The 17426-nt window shown below is 41.1% G+C and overlaps 1 protein-coding gene across 4 annotated transcripts in view; it reads left to right on the forward strand.

Moving 5' to 3' along the window:
* The window catches only part of TET3 (tet methylcytosine dioxygenase 3), a 106425-nt gene that overhangs the window by 61983 nt on the left and 27016 nt on the right, over nt 1–17426 (forward strand). For all 4 annotated transcript variants that reach the window (XM_043603716.1, XM_043603717.1, XM_043603715.1 and 1 more), the window contains one exon: nt 12888–12978. In XM_043603716.1, the coding sequence (XP_043459651.1) occupies nt 12888–12978 (91 nt within the window). The remainder of the gene's footprint in view (nt 1–12887; nt 12979–17426) is intronic.

The raw sequence follows: 17426 nt of genomic DNA on the forward strand, positions 1-17426 counted from the left end.
ATGAAAAACCACATGAAGATGTAGAGATGAGAAGACATGTGGAAATACAAGTAGTTGGTATATTGGATGAAAGATTGGGAGTGGCCAGAGAGGGGGAGTTCAGGGGAAGAAGAGACGATACCAAAAGTAGAGAAACCAGTTTGCAAGCTCAGGTGTGGTTCAGGCAAGAAATAATCAGTGCCTGAGCTCAGAGAATGACATTGAGTAGGAGGGAGGAGAGGAGTGGGTGGATAAGAGTAAGATTAGGAAAAAGAACTAATGGTTGGCTGTAAGTAAGGAAGAAGAGGGGCTCCTGGGTTGCTCAGTCAGTTGAGTGTCCAACTCTTGGTTTCAGCTCAGGTCGTAATCACACAGTTTGTGGGTACGAGCCCCGCATCAGGCCGTGGGTTGATAACATGGAGCCTGCTTGGGAATTCTGTCTCTCCCTCTCTCTCTGCCCCTCCCCTGCTCATGCTCTCCTTCTCTCTCAAAATAAACAAACATTAAAAAAAGAAATAGTACCTGTTTAAAACAAAACAAAAAAAGAGTAAGGAAGAAAAAACAGCCACAGGTGATTCCTGAAGTTGCTGAGTAGATGGTGGTGCCATTCACCAAGAATCAAAATACTGGGAAGGAAGCACGTTTGGACACCCAGCCTTTGAGATGTCTATGGGGTCTGAAGGTGTGCATCCATGTGGGTCTGTGAGTTGGAGGTTCTAGAGCAAACTGATGGCAGTTGAAGTTTCAATTATGATCATTTCACCAGGTTAAATGTATAGATTGAGAAGAGGCGTTCGAAGGGAGGATACTAGCGTTTAGAGGGTCTCAAATAGGAGACTGTGAAGGAGGTGTGAAGGAGAGGTGGGAGGAAATTGAGGAAAGGGAAGCTTAAAGGACCAGCATATAGTTTGGGAGGTTGGGAGGGCTAAGAACCCAGGATTTAATGCTGAATTCCTCTTTGTCTTCCATGATGTGTGTGTGTGTTTTTTTTAATATTTATTTATTTTTGGGAGACAGAGTGCAAGCAGGGGAGGGGCAGAGAGAGAGGGAGACAGAGAATCTGAAGCAGGCTCCGAGCTGTCAGCACAGAGCCTGACACGGGGCTCAAACCCACAGAACGCAGGATCATGACCTAGGCCGAAGTCGGACACTCAACTGACTGAGCTACCCAGGTGCCCCCATGATGTGTTATTATATGCGCACTAGTCTCATCAGTTAAATCCTAGGTTCCTTAGGATCAGGGACTGAATGTTGTATTTCTTTTTTTTTTTTTTTTTTTTAATTTTTTTAATGTTTATTTATTTTTGAGACAGAGAGAAACAGAGCATGAACAGGGGAGGGGCAGAGAGAGAGGGAGACACAGAATCTGAAGCAGGCTCCAGGCTCTGAGCTGTCAGCACAGAGCCTGACACGGGGCTCGAACTCACGGACCGTGAGATCATGACCTGAGCCGAAGTCGGACGGTCAACCAACTGAGCCACCCAGGCGCCCCTGAATGTTGTATTTCTAAAACATTCAGACTAGTGCTGAGCACTGTGGTAAGTGCTCTTCATATTTTTTGGTTAACTGGTCAACCTTATTCTACTTCCATATTTAAACTCTACAAAGATGTCAGATGGGTTTAGGCACGATCTCCTTCCCTTTAATCTTTGTCATCAGTGAGTGTATCCTTGTTATAAAGGTATTTGTGTCTATAACCAGCAGGCCTTGGCATGCTGCCTGCAGGCAGCCTGACCTGTGATTTTAGTTTAAAAACAAAACAAAACAAAACAAAAAATTCATCTAGCACACCTAATCCAGGGTAGGGCCCAACCATCTGCCTGCCCACTGTGTGGATTTATGGCTGCCAGGAAGCAATGAGCTAGCAGTTGGTTATTGACTGTCATGGAAATAGAATCTAATTCGTTCTATAAGCTTAATCTGGTCAGCTTGAAGTACACTGAAATTGATACAGGAAACTGAGGCATTTATATAGGATTGTTTGGAAAAAGAAGACCAGTACATAAAACTTTTGTGTGATCTTGACACCTATGCATTAATTATACCAGTTATCGTCTCTATCAATGGCATAAAGAGAAGAAATGCCTTGACCCAGGAAGATGGGAGGTTCATTTAGAAATTAAGGATCCTTCTTTCTGTTAGGCAGTCATGAGTAGTTTCTTGTGTTTAGTATCTCTTGCAGATAGCAGAAAGGATACATTTCATTTTTTCCCTAGCCTAGTACACAAGTGGAACAGAGCATATTTTTCTATCTTAATGAGCGTAAAATTAAGTGCATAGGGCAGAGAAAAGCACCTGGAACCACATAACCAACATTTTCTCAAAAATTGGATTTTTCTCTCCTGAGCTCCTACCATGTATTTTAGGGAAAAAATTCACTTCTTTCTGCTCCAACTGCTCAAAATGAGACCTAAAACAGATTTCTCTTTAAGGAGAGTTGAGCTATTTCCCTGCTCTACCTCTGTAGAGGAGGAAGACCCTACTATGGTGTTGGAGACTAAAAGGAGAATTAATGACTTAAAGCAAGGTAGCAAAATAACCCTTTCCTGAAACCTGGTGAAAGGAACGACAAAAACAGAAGGGAAAATTCGTCAACTGAAGTTTGGAAATAGCCCCAATCTTAAACCATGAATTCCAGGGGCTGTCTGCTAGCTTAAGATCAGTTGAATTTAAGGGGGCTCCTGGGTGGCTCAGTCAGTTAAGCATCTGACTTCGGCTCAGGTCATGATCTCATGGTTCGTGGGTTCAAAGCCCCGCATCGGGTTCTGTGCTGACAGCTCAGAGCCTGGAGCCTGCATCAGATTCTGTGTCTCCCTCTCTCTCTGCCCCTCCCCCCTCATGCTATGTCCCTCTCTGTCTCTCAACAATAAATAAATGCTAAAAATGAAAGAAAGAAAGAAAGAAAGAAAGAAAGAAAGAAAGAAAGAAAGAAAGAAAGAAAGATCAGTTGAATTAAAATAAAGGATGATATGATGTATACGACCCCCACTGTTGGGAGAAACACTGGAGGAGTCTCAGAGGGACCCTGAAGCTTGGAGAGATGGGCTGGAAACCATCCATCTAGAAGACATTCTGGAAAGTGGGGGATGCAAACCAGCCCCTTTTCCCTGCCTATTCCAGCTTCTGATGGGGATGAGGTATGGGGTGGGGACAGTTGGCCAGAGAGACTGGAAGCCATATCCTAGGAGCCAGCTTTGTAGCCGAGGGCCAGCAGCACCAAACAAAGGCCATTGTGCACAGAGAAATATTTGCTGAACCACCAAACAAAAATCCTGCAATCTGTGGGGCTTTATTTTAACTTGATGTCTTATCAGAGTGACCAGCTTACTCCCATATGAGGAAAAGAACCAAAATCCTAGCATCAAGACAGAGCATGACCCAGCCCTCAACACACAAAATAGGTGTATATTTAGAGGCGTTGGTCCCAACAACCAAGTGCCTAGAGATGAAATTTCCCAGTTGCGACAGTCAACAGCCAGCCCCAATTCTTCCCATCCCCCTTCAGGCTGTTGAACTTTTGAACTAATAATTGAAACCTCTACAGCATCCAGTTCTCTAGCTTAAAGTGTAAGGAAGAATTTGAGCAGTGTCCAATAAGGAGATTCTCCTCATTCTCTTTTGGGGCAAATGAGTAGACCAGTGGCTTTCAATGAGGGGCTGTTTTGCCCCTCTTCTCCCCAGGGGACATTTGGCAATGCACGGACAGTTTCTGCTGTCACAGTCGGTGTGGTGCTACTGGCATCTAGTGGGTAGAGGCCAGGGATGCTGCTGAATATTCTACAGTGATATGCAGGGCATTACAGCACAGGGCTATCTAGTCCAAACTATAGTGCCGAAGGGGAGAAACCCTGGAGATGAACTTTTTCCACGGAAAGATGAATTAATAAGCAACTAACACGCAACCCGTGCAGATTCTATGGGAAAAGGGGAGGGATTATTATAATATTTAGAATGAAAACTTACATTAGAAAAAACAGAAACTTGAAGAACTGATATATACTGTCAAGGAAGTTGAAAAAGATGTTCTCTCTGAAACAGGAGGTGAAAGGTGAGGTGCTAGAATAGAGTTACAAAGAAGCCACAAGAGGTATGGATTAAATTCCAGAAGTGTGCTGTTGCATAAAGCCCGCACAGCTGCACTAGAGGCTGGAAAAAGCGGAATCAGAGTTACAGGAAGGGCAAATCAGTGAGGAAGAGGGACTTGGAGGTCACTCCAAAACAGGAAAAGAAAACAGGAATGATCGTAGAGTGGGGAGATAAGGGGTACGGAAGAGAGGCAGGGGGAGGGATTCTATACACAGATTCATTCTGTCAGAAATACTGGCAGTCACTGGTGAAGAGCCTAGAACAAACTGAACAAAGGCAAGAGTCAAAGAATAGAAAACTTTTCTGAAATGAAAGAAAACGAATAAAAATCAACAAATAACGATCCTGAGGAACTTCCCGAATTTCAAGAATGAATAGTCTACCAATAAATTAACTGAAAAATTAAGTTAGTCACACATGTTCAGTTTTTTTTAACTTAAAAGAAATACTTTAAAAAAACATTCTTTTGATTGAAACACATATAGGAAAGTACATAAACCTTAAGTGTACAACTCAGTGTTATGAAAGGCACGTACTTGTGTAACCACATCTAGGTCAAGAAAGAGTTTTTCCAGCCCCTCAGCAGCCCCACACCCAGTCACCTGCACCCGACTCTCGAAAGCACACTAGGTCTGCAGACCATATCTGGCTCTTCTCTGTGAGCTAAAAATGATGTTTATGTTTTTAAATGGCCTAAAAATATGTCAAAAGAAGAATATTTCATGACTGACAAATTATACGAAGCCCAAATTTCAGTGTCCGTAAGCTTTAATGGAACATAGCCATGCTCATTTGTTTATGTATTATCTACGGCTGCTGCCTTTTCACTCCATCGGCAAAGATGAGCTCTTACCACAGAGACTACGTGCTCCGCAGAGCCTTAAATGTTTGCTATCTGGCCCTTAACATAAAAACTTTGCCAACCCCTGTCCTAAGGTGGTAACTACTTTTCTAACTTTTAAAACCACATTGATCAGTTTGCCTGTTCTTGAATTTCATAGGTATCTACCATAAATACGTGTGCATGTATTCCTTTATGTTACGACTTTTTTGTTCAGTGCCGTGCTTATGAGGTTTATGTATGTGTGTGTAGAGGTACCTATGATCTGTTCATGCTCATTGCTGCGTACTACTCAGTTTTATGAATAGGCTACAGTTATCCATTTGACCACTGATGATCATTCGGATTGTTTCCAATTTGGGGGTTATTATGAATCATGCCGATATAAGATATTCTTCTGTATGTCTCTCGGAACATACACGTACACATTTAAATATTTCTGTTGGGGGGGCGTCTGGGTGGCTCGGTTGGTTAAGCGTCCGACTTCGGTTCAGGTCATGATCTCGCGGTCCGTGAGTTCGAGCCCCGTGTCAGGCTCTGTGCTGACAGTTCAGAGCCTGGAGCGTGTTTCAGATTCTGTGTCTCCCTCTCTCTCTGCCCCTCCCCTGTTCATGCTCTGTCTCTCTCTGTCTCAAAAATAAATAAACGTTAAAAAAAATTTTTTTTTAAAAATTAAATATTTCTGTTGGGTATATACCTAATGACACTGAAATTGTGTATGTTCAGCTCTAGTTGGTACTATTTGTTTTCCAAAGTGGTTGTGACAGTGTAAACTCCTACCGCTGGTGCTCCACATCCTCACCAGCAAACAGTATTAAGTCTTCCTGCCGTTGTGGTAGGTGTATCTCGTTGTGGCTTTAATGTGCATTTCCCTGATGACTAATGAGTTTAAGCACCTTTTCATACCTGTTCATACCTGTTCAAGCCATTTGCCTGTTTCTCTGTTGTGTTTCTCTTTTTCTTATTGATTGTTGGGGGTTCTTTATTTATGCTGGATATCATTTTTTGTTGGATATGCGCATTGCAGTTCTCGGAATATTAAGATAAATGTTTGACCCAGGAATTCTATACCCAGTTAAGTTGCCATTCACACATAAAAGCTTCATTGAAACATTTCCGAATATGCAAGAACTCACATTTTCTAGAGATGAGTCTGATGAGTAACAGATTGGGGAAGTTCTGTGTTATGAAGGGGCGGGTAGTGAACACTAAATGTATTCAAATGTGACGTCTAAATTTAAAGAAGTGTGATAATTTTTTCCTAAAACGAAGGTGATATACTTACTTATACTTTAAATTATTTTATATTAAATATCTCTTTTATAATAGAGAGGAAGAAATATGTTCACAAGGACACCAACAAAAAGCAGGAGATGAAATAAAGGAGGAGATGGGAAAAATTGTAAGCGTGCTAACTTCTTTCTCTGCAAAAGCACATTTAGCATCACTAAAGACATACTGTAGATTTTTCCAAATTACCAGGGGTATGGGGTGGGGAGTAATAGAAAATACAAAACATATAACAAAATATAGGAAAGAAAAAAACCAAGGATACAAGCAAGGAAAACAAAATGACAGAAGACCATACATAGGTTATAACTAAAATAGGGTAAACTCACGTATTAAATTTAAGATTATAGCATTAAACACAACCAAAAGGTTAATAAATCTTATTTTGCCATGAAAAAACAGAAGCACATATTGGTCACTGATTCACAGTATATACTGCATTCTGCAGAACATTCCCCCAACCTGACAAAGTATTGTCACTTGCCCACCACCATAACTGAGGATAAGCCCATTGCTACACAGAAGATATGTAGAGATTTATCTATTTATCTGTATGTGTATATAATGAGATGTATTTTCTCATATTTATGTAAATATATATAATGAGATATATAGCCTTATGGATATATAAACATGTAAGGATAATTAAGTTTGTAAATGTATACTAGTTTTATAGCTAAGCATACTTAATTTTTTTTTAATTTTTTTTTCAACGTTTATTTATTTTTGGGACAGAGACAGAGCATGAACAGGGGAGGGGCAGAGAGAGAGGGAGACACAGAATCAGAAACAGGCTCCAGGCTCTGAGCCATCAGCCCAGAACCTGACGCGGGGCTCGAACTCCCGGACCGCGAGATCGTGACCTGGCTGAAGTCGGACGCCCAACCGACTGCACCACCCAGGCGCCCCAAGCATACTTAATTTTAAGTTTAGTTTTTTTCCATAGAATATCTTCTCCCTGATATAGACATATAATCCAGGAAAGGGATCTGTTTGTCTCTATAATTTAAAGTCTATCTGTACATATATCTTACGTGTTTTTTATATATGTAAAACAGGAAAAAGGATATAATTAAAAGAAAATGCTTCTGAAGGGCTCCTTGGGCTGCCTTATGAACCTCTAAAAGGGAAAGAATAATTTTGCTTTTTGTTTAGTACTTGGAGCTATGTCTGCCCTTGGTGTTCTAAGGGCCTTCCCAGAGAAACCTGACCGACCATCCAGTTTCTAGGTTGGCTCGGTTTTGGATCTTTATCTTTTTTCATAGCTGCTAGGGTGGAGTTGCCAAGACTTAGTTTGCATCTTCTCCTTGAAAATCTTTCTCTGCCTTTAACTGTGTAAGTTTTGAGCTTTTCTGATTTGGGGCAGAAGGTAGTCACTAAAAGCTACATTATGTTCTAGTTCCAGTGGAAGATCCTGCAGTCAGTCCATTACTTTGACTTTTTTCCAGATAATAGAAACTGGAATAGGGCCCAGAAGTTCTGGCATATTCTTAGGTTCTACTTTTTATATACCATGTAGTCTCCTAGTGCCTATAAAGAGCTTTCAGACCACTACCTCCAGCACCCACATTCTTACATTTTCTTTCCCTCCCCTCCCCTGGTATCCCCCCACCCCCACACTCCATATGTTCCCTTCTGTAATGCTCTCTGTTTTATGGTTCAAAATAGTGTATATTTGGAGCAAGTCATTTTTAATCCTTTACTTGAAAATATTCATTCATTCATGAAACATTTAAGCATTGATCGGTTGAGAACAGTACTAGGTGACTACATCTCATCTAATCTTTAACAACTCCGTAATGTAGGAACATTATTTTAACTGCTTTTAAGGCTCATAAGGGTTGTGTAATTTGGCCATGGTCGCACAATTTGTTTGGCAGAGTCTGGACAGCAGCTGCCTATTGAATTCATATTATGCGCCAAATACTGCACGGAGCCCTCTGTGTAGTTGAAGGCATGAGTATTAGAGGCCGGGAAGGTAACTCGTCACATTTGCCCAGGCCGGTCTGCAAAATCCATGTCCATTCTGCTGTGCCATGCTAATGATAAAAATGTGCTGTGATACATGCCTGGATATTTCCGTTGTATGCAAGGTGTTCTGGGAATCCAGAGGCAAAGCAGACCTGAGAAGTGCACTGGAGTTTCACAGAAGAGGTGGCATTTAGACCTTAAGAGGAGAGTTCTTCCAAAGAGAGAAATAAAGGAAGGCACCGTTGTCAGTGAGAAAGCACGTTAAAGACACGGAGGGGCGGCACAGTTGTGTGCCAGGAACGCTGCAGGCTGTAGCGCTGTGCACGGGCAGCTCCAGAGGGGCCTTGTGGATGCTGCTCTGGAATTTGGGTTCTTTCTTTTGTCTCACGCCAAGTCATCAGTGGGAAGTGGTGTGGTCAGACTTTTGTTTTGGGTGTATTAACTGGTGAGATTGGGTAGGATAATTTAGACAAGAGCCTGACCCAGGACATGAAGGGGATGAAGAGACTCCACGAGTGGCAGCCACAAGAGGTAGGCGTGTCCCATCAGTTCATCCGCAGGGACTGCACACACCATTGCAAACCTTTTTTGTGGGGACGGGAGGGAGGGAATCAAACCGTTTTATTGAGGGGCTTCAGGGAAAGGTTCAGTGAGATCTGACATCCTCAGTCTGGCCAAAATCTCCCCAGCTTCATAGTCGCCGGAAAGCCTTCCACACCCTTTGTTGTTAAAGACAGGAACACACCTGAACTCATTTTCACAGACTTGCTCTTACACTTAGTGTGGGTAGTAACCCAAACACTGTTTTTACCTGGATGTGGTGCGTATATACTAACGTATGTGTGACTGTATATACTAACTATGGTATGTTATACATGCAATATTGAAATTTGCTTTCTTTTTTCCCGCCTAAAATATCTTGGAGGTCATTTTTTTGTCAATAAATCTGGAGCTGCCTGGTTTCTTTTGATAGTGCTCAGTAGTTCATTATATGGATATGCCATAATATGTTTAGAATACATAATGTATCACGAGGAACATTTTGTCATTGCACAGATTTTGTCATTACAAAAGATGCAGTGAGTATTCCTATGTATGTATTCATATATATGAATATATTCATATATACGAATATACATATAATTGTGTACATATCCACATTTCCAGAAACAAATTCTTAGAAGACTTGAGATTCTTTGGAATTGCTGAGTCAAATGGATTCATGTGCAGTTGTTATTTTACTATTTTGCTAAATTACTCTCCATAACTGCCTGTTTTCCTATACCCTCATCAGCACAAGACACTGATGGTAACTCATCTGAAGGGAAGGGTAAAACGGGTGTCTTATTGTAGCTTTACATGTGTTTGAGCCATTTGCATTTCCCTTTTTATCCTTTTTAAATTTTTTTCTTGAATTACTGACCTTATTCAGCTACAGGCGTTCTTGATATATTAAGGAAATTAGCCTTTTATCTGGTATGAATTCCAGATATTTCTCCTCAGTGTGTTGTTTGTCTTTCAGCTTGACTTTTGTTAGTTATTATTATAATTTTTTTTTAAGTTAAATTTATCAGGGTTTGGGCGGGGAGCTTTAGAATTTCTTGTTGAGAAGACTTCCCATTTCCATGATTATTTTTAAAGGCTCTCCCATTGGGGTGCCTGGGTGGCACAGTCACTTGGGCATCCGACTCTTGACCTTGGCTCAGGTTATGATCTCACGGGTTCGTGAGTTTGAGCCCCACGTCGGGCTTTTCGCTGATGGCGCAGAGCCTGCTTGGAATCCTGGCTCTCCTTCTCTCTGCCCCTCCCCCGCTTGTTCTCTCTCTCTCTCTCTCTCTCTCTCTCTGTCTCTCTCTCTCTCAAATAAAAACTTACAGAAAAAAAAAACACAAAAAACCTCCCATTGTTTTCCTTTCAGAACTTGCATCGTCTAAATTTTTTTTGTATTTAAATCCTCCAACTAGGGGCGCCTGGGTGGCTCAGTCAGTTGAGCATCCGACTTCAGCTCTGGTCACGATCTCGCTGCTTGTGGGTCCGGCCCCGCATCAGGCTCTAGGCTGACAGCTCGGAGCCTGGCACCTGCTTCAGATTCTGTCTCCAACCTCTCTGCCCCTCCCCCACTCATGCACTGTCTTTCTCAAATGTAAATAAATATTTAAAAAAAAAATTAAAAAATCCTCCAACTATTTGGAATGTATTTTGGGGTAAGGTATTAAGTGTGGATCAGACTTTTTGTCAGTATCATGCACTGAAAAATTCATCTTTCCCCATTAATTTGAAATGCCATTAGGTAGCTTCTTCTGTGTGGATCTTATCTATCCAGGTAGATCATAAACTCTTGAAAGGCAGCCATCACCTATTATCCCATCTTGAATTCCCCTTAAAGTTGAGCATGATGTTCTGCATAAAATAGGTGTGACAGGTTTTTTTTTTTTTTTTGCATTAAAAAAATCGTGAATGATAGTGGAAAGTATGCAGAACATTCATATACAACTCAATGAAAATGTATAAAGTGAATACCGGTGTAATCACAACCTTGATCCCTGTACACCGGCCCTGTTCACATTCCTCTTCCACCCTCCAGAGGCAACAACTCTCTCAACTTGTGACAATGATTTTCTTGTGTTTCTTTATACAACCATATAAAATCACCATTGTTTGTAGATAAAAAACCGTTGAATGTCTGCAAGCTCATATTTCAACCGGGTAATTTTACCACCTCTGTGTGGGCCTTTAAATAGTATAGTTTAGTTGAGGCTGTTTTTGTATATTATTTAAATGTAATCTTACTGCTTTTGTTTTTTGGTATGTGTCTTTCACTTGCCGTGATGTTGTGGTATTCAACCGTGTTGTGGAAGGTTGTGGATTCTCAGTGCTAGATAGAACCCATTGCACGACTGTGCTACATTGTATTTATTCACTGTTGCTGGATTATAGGTTTCCAATTTTGACTATTGCAAACAGTGTTGCTCTGAAAATCTTTGTACCTGTGTTTTGATGCATGTAACTAAGATTTCTTCTAGGACAGAATCAGTAAAGTGGGGTGCGCTGCCTAGTTTTTTTATTTTTTGAAAGCTTTTAATTTTGAGATAATTTTACATTTATAGAAGAGTTGCAGAATTGGTACAGAGAGTTCCTGTATACCCTTTATCCAGCTGCCCCTAATGTCTTACATGATCACGGTGCATTTAAAAATAAGACATTCCTGTTGGTACAATACTATTAACTGCAGACTTTGGATTTTGTCAGTGTTTCCACTGATGTCCTTTTCCTATTCGAGGACCAATGTGGGATACCACGTTGCATTTAGTTGTTGTATTTTCTTTAGACATAAAACAAACTTACCAACTATAGTACAGTATTTGTGGAAAGTTCTTTTTGTTTTTAGTCTTGTAGTAGCCCCTCAAAACTGCTTTCCACAGCTACTATTACGTAGTCATTTGGGTCGCGTTTCTTTCACTGCGAAAAATTCATTTAAAATTCATCCATGTTGTGTGCAGCGATAATTTGTTCTTTTTAAAAATAATTGTAGTGAGCATCATATAAAATGAACTATTTTAAAGTAAGCAGTTGCGTGGCATTTAGTATAGTTACAGTAGACAACCACCACCTCCTCTGTCTAGTTCCAAAACACGTTCGTCACCCCAAAACCAAACCCCGTACTCACTTAGCAGTTACTCACACGTTCTTTCCCTCCTCCCAGCCTCCGGCAGCTGTCAATCTGCTTTCTATTTCTGTGGCTTCACCCATTCTGGAGGTTTCATATGCATGGGATCATACAGTATGTGATGCTTCTTTCACTGAGCATAATGTTTTTGAGGTTTATCTACATTGTAGCATGTGTCAGTCCTTCATTCCTTTCTTTTCTTAAATTGTGGTAAAATGTACGTAACAAAATTTGCCATTTTTGTACACTGTTTTTAAGTGTACGGTTTAGTGGCATTAACTACACTCACAATATTGTACAACCGTCACCACTACCCATTTCCAAAACTGTTTCATCCCCCTAAATAGAAACTCGGTACCCACGAGGCAATAAGTCCTCCTTCTCCACCCCTCCCAGCCCCTGGTGACCTCTAATTTTTACCTCTGTGAACTTGCCTATTCTGGATATCTAATCTAAATGGAATTATGCAATAGTTGTCCTTTTGTGTCTGGCTTATTTCACCGTAATGCTTTCCAGGCTCATCCATGGTGTGGCATGTATCAGAACTTCATTCCTTTTTCTGGTTGGGTAATATTCCATTGTGTAGATACCCCGAATTTTGTCTGTCTATCGATGGACTTTTGTGTTGTTTTCACCTTTTGGCTCTTGTGAATAATGCTGCTGTGAAATTGGCATCCAAGTATCTGTTGGAGTCATTATTTTTTATTCTTTTGTGTATATCCCTTGTAGTAGAGTGGCTTGCCTACCCCAGTCTAAACACACAGAGTAGTAAACTGAATTGCAGAGTGGTTACACCACAATCTTGACGACACTTGATTTTACCAGATTCTTCAGTTTTTTGCCAATATGCCCTGTGTGTTATGGTGTTTCACTGTGATTTTAATTTGTATTAATGATTCCTAATGGAGTTGAACACATTTTCACATATTTATAAGCCACTCAAATTTCCTGCTTTGTAACGTGCCCATTAGTTTTCCTGTTGGTGGTTTGACTTGCTAAATTAATGTTGATGAGTTGATGCCTCCAAATAATGTTTACTCTGTGTTTCTGCAGAACAAATAGTGGAGAAAGATGAAGGTCCATATTATACTCACCTGGGATCTGGCCCCACGGTAGCCTCTATCCGGGAACTCATGGAGGAGCGGTGAGTGACGCACAAATGTCCAAGGAGAGCTGGGCAAGTTGTTGGTAGAGCATGGAATTGAAGCACCTCTCGTTTTCATTTCCTTGACCAGACCACACACAGAAAGGAAGCCAGGATATCCGGACTGTGGAGGGTTGAATATGGGATTCTCACCCACAGTGCTTCTGGATTTCTCTGTCTGTTGGTCTGCCCTCTAGATCTTCCCCTCCCCGCCTTTTCTCTCTCTCTTGAAATATTTTCTTACTGATGAGGTCTGGTTAAATGACTCTGTGTCCCATAGTGTTTCCTGAGGTCTGAATTTTGCTGCTGGCTTTTCTTTGCTATTGTCATGTTCTTCTGCCCTCTCTGTGGCCTATAAGTTCACAGAGCTAAAGACTTCATGGAAATCACATCATTTTTTCTTTCTTTCTTGTTTTTCAAAACTACTTTATAAGTGCTATTTTGTACCTCCACTCGGAAGAATATAATGTCTCCTCTTTGGCCAGTAGGCGCCTACTCAGTGTGTCCTGAGTCGTTCTGATACCATCCCAGGAGTCTCTCATAGCTTTCTCGATTCCTTGTACGACTGTATGATCTGGGCTCGCATTCTGTGTCTATCCACGAAGTCCTGGTCCTTTTAATTGGGGGAAAAAGTTTTCAGAAAACAAACTCTGGTACGAGGTGTGCTCATCATTTCTAGGCCATTTCAGTAGAAAGAGCTAAGATGTATGTGTAGATTTTTTATTTTTGTTCTTGATTGTGATTAAATACATCATGAGTTTACATTGACACTAGAATTCAAACTCAAGACTACACGGTTTTTACATAACAGCCCAGTTTTGTTTTTCTAAGCAGCTCATGTAGCTAGAGACTTTAAATTTTATGGGTGGGTCCACAGCAGATATTAAATGCTATGAGTTCCAATGTACAGAAAGGTAAAATAGCTTGGTGACTGAGAGCATGTGAACGCTGAAACTAGACATAAGGTCTAATCCTGGCCCTGCCACTTCCTGCTGAGTCCTTGGGTAAGTTGCTCTACTGCTCTGTGACTCAGTTTTCTTATCTGCAAAATGGAGATAATGTAAAAGTACATACACATTGTAGGAGAATTATGAAGATAAACTGAATTGATGTCTGGAAAGCACTTAGTGCTTATAGGGAAGTACCACACATAGGGTATCTTGTCTCATACAACATCTACTGATTGAGATCTTATAACAAGCATTAGTATAGCAAAGGCAAAGGCTATGTAGACATAAACATGTTTGCTCATACGTATACATCATATACACACAGATGTGTGGAAGGCAGAGTGGCCTAGAGTTTCCTCAGATCTGGGTACCATATTTTGTCTGAGCAGGGGAGCCAAGTGAATCCTGTCATCAGTCTAGCAGGGAACATGAATTTGAACTGAAAAACTGTATTGGCATCCTTGAGTCAATAAATGGTAAGATGGATAGAAGACTGTGATCTCCCGTAACGACTCTTAATTGTCCTGTACCATCTGGCAACATTTGTATTCAAAGTAGCCCATCAGAAAAGCATTCAAAGACTCAATCTGTAAATTCAAGCCTGCTTGAAAGTGGACCTCTGAGGCCGTGAGAACGAAACATTTAAAACAAGGTGTGTGTTGCATGTGTGTGCCTTCGTGTACCAACGTGCGTGTGCATTGCGGTGCCAGGGTTGGGGCAGGCAGCATTTTGGCCAGTGACTTTTTGGTAAGAAATAGCGACGCTCTTATTTGCAGGTTGAGGGCTGCAGGGGAGTCACATGTACAAGTTGACCTGGGACAGTTTTTGTGTTTGTTTCTTGGAAACAGTTCTACAAAATTTCTAGACAGCTCTCTAAATAACTTTTAGTTATGGAAGAGTATGTTTTGAAACAAGGATTAAGAGATAGTGATAAAGTTGAGATTTGTCCTCCCCCCCCCCCCCCATTGCTTTAAAAATAACAGCCAACTGTAGAATCTTCAGAAACTGATCCAAGGGAGGAATTCCTGTCGAGACCAGGAATACTTGTGTTTTTCCTCAGCAGCTGGTTTATTTTTATCTTAAGGACCTTGTAAATTATGTAACAGATTGTATTTCCATCTTTGTTGGCTGCTGGGTAAGCTTAGAGCCAGATTTGTGTACCCCCTATTGGGAGGAATGTAATTTCTCATCTTTGGCCCATGAGAACCTATTCAGGTTCACTCCTGAGTCCTTTTGACATAATCCTAAGGAACCTTCATTAGCTTCCTGATTTCTCATATGATGAAATTTTCTAGGCTCGTCTCTCAAAAACACACACAAGACCGTACTGCTTGCATTCTGTGTACCAACGTTATGTTCATCTTCCTCCCCCCTTTACTCTGATTTCATCACCTGTTTTTATCTTAATAGACATCTTTTTTTTTTTTTTTAAGTTTTCTTGTGGGACAAGGAGAGGAATGAATAACCAGTGAACATCACCAGGCTGGGGGTCTAGTTTGTGAATGGTCCAGGCTGTCTCCCCCACCCTCTCTCTACAGGACCACTCTACCGCCAGAAGTGGGCCAAAGTCAGGAAGGGGAAACGAGCTGAAATCAAGGAGACGTTGGTGCTTTTAGCTTCTCTGGTAAAGATTTGGAAAAAGGAGGGGCGGTCAAACACAAATCCTAAAATATTATCCCAATTTATTTATGGGTTCCACACATGGGAATCCAGGTCCCCATTGATGTACATTCTTGTGGTCAGTTGTACAAACCCGTATCTCAGAATGGTGTGCTGCACAGAGCCCCATGTCGTCTATCTGGGAAGGGGATTCTCTGCAGCCTAGGAGCTCATTAAATGTTTATTCTAAAAACAGAGAATCACCACTGTGCTAGCAGATCCTCTGAGTTTAGGGAACTAGTCTCATTGCTGGGTGATAAAGGTAACCCCAAAGAAGTACAATTTTAGATCAGTGGTCAATTTTAGATCAGTGGTTATCAAACTTGAGCGTGCTTCAGGGTCTCCTGGAGTGCTTGTGAAAGCACAGATCCTTGGCCCTACCCCAGAATTCCTGACCCAGCAGGGCTGGGATGAGACCTGAGAGTCTGTATTCCTCCCAGATTCCCAAGTGATGCTGATCTCAGCACCATCCTTTGAGAACCACTTGCTAAAATGATCAGGTTATCTTTCAAGATAAGATTTCAGCCTATTCTTTTCAGACTTAGCTTAGGGTCTAGGAGTTCATCTGTATGCAGGAATGAACATTATTCAGATGTTCTAGAATATCATTTTAATGCTAGGCCAGAGAGTAAGACATTTAAGAAAAAAGAGCTAAATCCGGAGTTGATTGGTTGTCAGTAAGCACAGAGAAATTTCTCGTTTGAAGGAAAAAAAAAGAAAAAGAAAAGGTCTAGCTGATCAGAGTGCTTGGCCCTTTTATTTGCTCTTGAATACGAAGTTCAGTGCAGAAAGTGTTCCTCTGATGGGTGGGATGGGGGGAAGGTACTGGTCAGAGAGCTCGCGTCAGTGTCCTCTGCTCACCCTCCTGAGGGGAACACAATATCCTGTTTCGATGAGAGCAGCGTGGACGCCTCGGGCTGTTCATCCCACAGGGACCCCAGGACACACCAAGCACCCAGGCTTTGCACTTGGGGGCCACTTCCTGATAAATGTTTGTGAAATTGAAAGTTTTCCAGGAACCAAACAAAAGCGGCACTATCTGGTCTTTTCCTCTTGAGACAGGCCACACTATATAAACTCCCCCAGAGTCCTGTCTCCAAACACATTCTATAAGGGACTAACATAGCCTTAGAATTTTAATGTGCTAATTATCAGAAACACTTTTCACCTCGACAGTGTGCTCTGTTTCACTCAAGAAACCAAAGAAACCGTACATCAATACTTTAAAAAAATGTATTCTCTTTCCCAATTACCAAAATAAAACCTGTCTATACAAGTCTTTTTTAAAAAAAGTTTAGAATAAAGCCTTCCAGTAATTATCCAGAAGAAACCTTTTTTAAAAAGTTTGATGTCTACTCTTTAGTTTTTTGTCAGCATTTATAGATGCGCATATATAGAGAGAGATTTTAAACCAAATGGGATCAGTCATAATGTACTCACTATTTGTAGCCGCTACCCCTCCAGCCCCCAGCTTAATTTCTTCCATGTTAGTACATAGAATTCTGTCGAATCCCTTTTAATGGCTACATGGTTTTCCAACATACAGAAGTTTATTGTATTTGTTATAGTTTAGCCAATTCTGTACTAGATATTTCAGTTCCTAATTTTTCAGTTGTTGGCACAAGGAACACCTTGTGCCTAAGTCTTGGTGTATCTGTACAGTTATTTCAGAGGTGTGGAGATTCCTGGAAGTGGAGTGGATGAGATAAAGGAATACAGATCTCCCTCGCTACCCAAAAGTAGAGTATCCCTTTGAAAACTTTCCTAAACTGAAAATGGCAATGAAGCGAAGAAGCAGTTACCATTAATGTATATGGGAAAACGTCTGAGTGTTCCTGG

This window comes from Prionailurus bengalensis, chromosome A3, assembly GCF_016509475.1.
Source record: "Prionailurus bengalensis isolate Pbe53 chromosome A3, Fcat_Pben_1.1_paternal_pri, whole genome shotgun sequence".
Lineage (NCBI taxonomy): Eukaryota > Metazoa > Chordata > Mammalia > Carnivora > Felidae > Prionailurus > Prionailurus bengalensis.